General features: G+C 39.8%; 1 protein-coding gene across 1 annotated transcript in view; it reads left to right on the top strand.

The window, feature by feature from the left end:
• Positions 1-219: 219 nt before the first annotated feature.
• LOC106600902 (nuclear body protein SP140-like protein) overlaps positions 220-6,000 on the top strand; it is a 28,804-nt gene continuing 23,023 nt past the window's right edge. The window contains exon 1 of the mRNA XM_045714957.1: positions 220-771. Coding sequence (XP_045570913.1) covers positions 628-771 — 144 coding nt within the window. The 5' untranslated portion in view covers positions 220-627. The remainder of the gene's footprint in view (positions 772-6,000) is intronic.

Below are 6,000 nucleotides of genomic sequence, written 5' to 3'. Positions count from 1 at the left end.
TGTATTTTCAGCTTTCAATCAGAACCGAAAATGAACCTGATTTCAACATCTGGAAAATACTATTTTCACCTTTCAGAAATTGTCTTCAACGTCTGGAAAAATACGTATTGTAGACGTCTTTTTAACGTAATTTTGCTTACTGGGACTATTCTCGTAAGGGGCTGAAATGTAGTCCTCTCGCCAAGGGCGGCAGAGTGGCCAGTACGCAACAGTCATATGTGCACTTTCACTTTCACTTTCTAAAAGTAATTTGAAGTGGCCTTCCGTGCTGGCGGGAGATCTATTTGTTGTTGTTTTTTCGAAAATAACAATAACAACATGTTGTAGGTCTACAGCTGAAAACTTTTTGATTACGTCCATCGTCCAAACTGGAATGTAGACTATTTTCGTCTCGATTGCTTTTGCGCGTCTATAGTCTGAATGAATCTATCCACCCTGGGCCTGTATTGAAATGTAAATAGCCTAAAATCATACTTTAATTTCTGAATCTATATGTGCAACCCAATATGAACCGGTTCGTTAATTATTGAACTGTTAATAATATTCAGTCACCTGGTAAATATTGCTTTTTTTTTTCAACAAAGAAAACTGAATTGAAGAGGTGAACTGCATTTGCGATCGGCGCCAATGGACCCGTTGGATTATTTTACAGATAAGCAGTTACTGCAGTTTTTCCGCTGTAGTAGGACAGAAATGTCGTGCATGGAGCAACCACACACCTTTCTTAACCAGCTCCGAGACCACCACCTCATTCCGGAAGAAACGTACAAGGTGAGCAGTAGAGACCTTAACATTTCTATAGACATACCCGCCTGCCCACTCAAAGGTTCAATTTAATCCCATCGGTCACAATACCGAAAAACAACTTTTGTAAGCCTACTTTTGTAAGCTAAAAAAACAAATGAATTGTTGAAATGTTTAGATATTTTGTTTAATGTTTAAGGGTCTAGTTTACATATGTGCCGTAATTTTCAATACGTTTACTTTAAAGGGATCATTATGAATTTGACGTCATTTATTGGCAGCTCGGTGGCAAATAAAAATCTGTATTTAATATTAAAGTACACCTACTGTAATATAAATACAGTATCATAGCAAGTACTGTGTAATGACACAGTACATTACCGTAAAAGTGACTGTATTAGGTCTATACTGTAAAAAAAGTAAATGCTACCATCATTGAAATGATTGGATGAATTGATTACATTTATTGAGGTGAGGGTTTGTATTTCACAGTATTTTACTGTAATTACAAGGGATTGGTGCAAGATTTGACCAAATATTTAGGAAGAGGTCATCATCTGATGGAGTCTGTGAAGGAAGAAACCAAAAGTGGCAACCAAGTTATGTCCAAAAAACAGATTTTCACCAAGTCAAATACATTCATTGTGTTAGAGGTATCATGATACTTGTATCTAAACCAAAGTAGATCATTACAAGATTGTTCTATACAGCACATTAGTTGGGGTCTCTGTAATCTTCAATATGAGTTCCTAAACCTAGCAGAAAAGTGCATCCTTGTAGCTGTGTGGGCTGATATATAAATGTTTGCCTTCTGGTAAATTGAGCCAATGGCCATGGGGTAAGTTGAGCCAATTGAAGTGTTTTCTTCCCAGGCGTAATGCAAGGCATTATTGCTGTGATATGAGTCAACAACAGGGCCTGGCCTATGTTAAACGTGTTGTAAAAAAGTGTTTGTTAGTTATTAACTCACATTAACTCAGCACCGGGATTAAAAACTATAATTGAATATGTACAGCGGGATCTGTTAGCAGAAAAAGTATTTTATTAACAAAAGGTAAACAAATACGTTTGCTTAATATAACGTTTTTGTTGTTGCAGTTTTACAGCAAATTTCCTGCAATTCTACACATTTTGCCATGTGGTGGGGAGAAGTTTTTGCAGTTTTAAAAGCTAATTATGTGACACGGGCTAATTGAGTGACTGTCAGTGAGTGACATAACAAGGAAATCTGCTGATGCACAACCAAGTTTCGAAATTGCATCTTGTGTACTATTCTACTATTCAAACTCTCAACAGTAAGTTGAGACCCCGACTGAGTTCCATATCTAGGCCTGCATATCTCAGCACAAATACCCATATGAACCAGGTTTACACCTGTGGCTATGTCCCAATACTCTGATAAACCAAGGACCCTTGTGACTATTCAGCAAAACTCACATATGGTCTACCATTGTGTAAGAGACACTAAACAAACATTTCATACCTCTGTGTCCTCATACAGTTGAAGTTGGAAGTTTACACCTTAGCCAACTACATTTAAACTCAGTTTTTCACAATTCCTGACATTTAATCTTAGTAAAGATTCCCTGTCTTAGGTCAGTTAGGATCACCACTTTATTTGAAGAATGTGAAATGTCAGAATAAGAGTAGAGAATGATTTATTTCAGATTTTTATTTCATCACATTCCCATTGGGTCAGAAGTTTACATACACTCAATTAGTATTTAGTAGCATTGCCTTTAAATTGTTTAACTTGGGTCACACTTTTTGGGTAGCCTTCCACAAGCTTCCCACAATAAGTTGGGTGAATTTTGGCCCATTCCTCCTGACAGAGCTGGTGTAACTGAGTCAGGTTTGTAGGCCTCCTTCCTTGCACACGCCTTTTCAGTTCTACCCACAAATTTTCTATAGGATTGAGGTCAAGGCTTTGTGATGGCCATTCCAATACCTTGACTTTGTTGTTGTTCTTCCTGACTGATGTCTTGAGATGTTGCTTCACATAATTTTCTACCCTCATGATGCCATCTATTTTGTGAAGGGCACCAGCCCCTCCTGCAGCAAACATGATGCTGCCACCCCCGTGCTTCACGGTTGGGATGGTGTTCTTCGGCTTGCAAGCCTCCCCCTTTTTCCTCCAAACATAATGATGGTCATTATGGCCAAACAGTTCTATTTTTGTTTCATCAGGCCAGAGGACATTTCTCCAAAAAGTATGATCTTTGTCCCCATGTGCAGTTGCAACCAAAGTCTGGCTTTTTTATGGCGGTTTTGGAGCAGTGTCTTCTTCCTTGCTGAGCAGCCTTTAAGGTTATGTCGATATAGGACTCGTTTTACTGTGGATATAGATACTTTTGTACCTGTTTCCTCCAGCATCTTCACAAGGTCCTTTGCTGTTGTTCTGGGATATTTTTGCACTTTTCACACCAAAGTACATTCATCTCTAGGAAACAGAACACGTCTCCTTCCTGAGCGGTATGACGGCTGCGTGGTCCCATGGTGTTTATACTTGCGTACTATTGTTTGTACAGATGAACGTGGTACCTTCAAGCATTTGGAAATTGCTCCCAAGGATGAACCAGACTTGTGGAGGTCTAAAAAAAATTCTGAGGTCTTGGATGATTTCTTTTGATTTTCCCATGATGTCAAGCAAAGAACCAATGAGTTTGAAGGTAGGCCTTAAAATACATCTACAGGTGCGCCTCGAATTGACTCAAATGATGTCAATTAGCCTATCAGAAGCTTCTAAAGCCATGACATAATTTTCTGGAATTTTCCAAGCTGTTTAAATGCACAGTCAACTTACTGTACCTAAACTTCTGACCCACTGGAATTGTGATACAGTGAATTATAAGTGAAATAATCTGTCTCTAAACAATTGTTGTAAAAATTACTTGTGTCATGCACAAAGTAGATGTCCTAACCAACTTGACAAAACTATAGTTTGTTAACAAGAAATTTGTGGAGTGGTTGAAAAACGAGTATTAATGACTCTAACCTAAGTGTATGTAATCTTCCTACTTCAACTGTATGTAGCTACGGCCCTACTGTGCAGGGGTAGACCTGCTTTACAGTTTATGAGTCATCAGGCTTAGTTGACTAATTGGTGCTATACCACTGTACTATGGGTTTATCTATGAAATGATAAGTGTATACAGGTCAAAGGTCACATGACTAAGATATGCAAATAACAGGGTTGGGGTGTGCAGAGAATAGCTGGATATACAGGTAACTGAAAAAATAAAGGAAACATAAAATTAGAGTTCTGGCGGCTCTGTTGTGGTGTGGGGTGCATTTTCCTGGCATGGTTTTGGTTTACTCAATACCTTAGAGGGCAAGGTAAACACTAATAAATACACAGCCATTCTGAGTGATCACCTTCAATCTATGATAAGTCATTTCTCACCTGATGGGAGTGGTCTCTTCCAGGATGACATTTCCCCTATCCACAGTGCAAGAGTGGTCACTGAATGGTTTGATGAGCATGAAAACAATGACAACCATATGCCATGGCCGTCTCAGTCACCAGATCTCAAGAATCTGGAGCGGTGCCTGAAACAGTGTTTTCCACCAACATCAACAAAACACCAAATGATGGAATTTCTCGTGGAAGAATGGTGTCACATCCCTCCAATAGATTTCCATACACTTGTAAAAATGTATGCCAAGGTGCACTGAAGCTTTTCTAAGACATTTTATTGTTGTTTCCTTTATTTTGGCAGTTACCTGTAGGTTACTGTTGGTGACTTGGGGAATACAGGCCTAAGGAAAGTGGGTAACAGGGATGAGGTGTATTGGCAAAGGAACTGGGGTCTATGATTAGTAAATAGGGCATTTAGGGCTAGGATATTGGTGTACTGGTACTTGATTGTATCAATATTAGGGTGTTGGCATGTGGGTGTTAGGGTTAGGGCATAGGGTTAATGGGGCTGGGGTGTGTGAGTAATTGGGTTTAGGTGTGTGGGTAAGTGGGCTGAAGTACAATGCCAAGCGTCACGTCTGAAGGAAATCTGGCACCATCCCTACAGTGAAGCATGGTGGTGGCATCATCATTCTGTGGGGATGTTTTTCAGCAGCAGGGACGTGGAGACTAGTCTGGATCGAGGGAAAGAGGAACGGAGTGCTCAGAACCTCAGACTGGGGCAAAGGTTCATCTTCCAACAGGACAACGACCCTAAGCACACAGCCAAGACAACGCAGGAGTGGCTTCAGGACAATTTTCTGAATGTCCTTGAGTGGCCAAGCCAGAGCCCGGACCTGATCAAATGTCTCTGGAGAGACCTGAAAATAGCTGTGCAACCACGCTCCCCATCCAACCTGACAGAGCTTGAGTGGATCTGCAGAAAAGAATGGGAGAAACTCCGCAAATACAGGTGTGCCAAGCTTGTAGCGTCATACCCAAGAAGACTCAAGGCTGTAATCGCTGCCAAAGGTGCTTCAACAAAGTACTGAGTAAAGGCTCTGAATATTTATGTAAATGTTATATTTAATTTTTTTACGTCTAAGAACTGTTTTTGCTTTGTCATTATGGGGTATTGTGTGTAGATTGATGAGGGGAAAACAACAATTGAATACATTTTAGAATAAGGCTGTAACGTAACAAAAGTCAAGGGGTCTGAATACTTTCCGAATGCACTGTGTATAGATATTGCGGCTGAGGAATAGTGATAAATATGTTTTCATTTTATTATAGTCAGAGCACTGCATGTTCCCATCAGTCACAATTGTGACTGAGATTAAAACATACTTTTTTGACATGCTTTTCAAAATAAAATATAAAAATAAATATGGATTACATGTTAGGGTAACTAATGGCATAAGATTTGCATAGTGGCATGTCTGGGGGGAAAATGGGTTAACCAAGCAGCGATAAACTAAATCCCACTAAGCACGGACCAATGCCGACGTCTTTTTTTATTCTTGTCCGGACTTCATTTTTTAATGTATTTTTTTGGTGTGGTCCGGAGCGGCCTTGATTTCAACATCCACGGGCGTAGATGTTTGGACCAAATCTGAACCAATCATAGACGTCTATGTTTGGTTCAGATTTGGTCCTGTCCCGACAGGCCTTGATTTAGCTCAAACATAGACATGTATGATTGGTTCATATTTGGTCCGGACTATATTTGGCCAAAACAAAAATGTATATAATTGGTTCAGATTTTGTCCAGTCCGGACTGGAGAGTACAGTACAATACAGGAGAGTACAGTACAATACAGGAGAGTACAGTACAATACAGTAGAGCACAGTATGGTAAA

The sequence above is a fragment of the Salmo salar genome, chromosome ssa03, assembly GCF_905237065.1.
Source record: "Salmo salar chromosome ssa03, Ssal_v3.1, whole genome shotgun sequence".
Classification (NCBI taxonomy): Eukaryota; Metazoa; Chordata; class Actinopteri; order Salmoniformes; family Salmonidae; genus Salmo; species Salmo salar.
The sequence above is the reverse complement of the archived record's forward strand: the minus strand, read 5'-3'. Positions and strand labels throughout refer to the sequence as shown.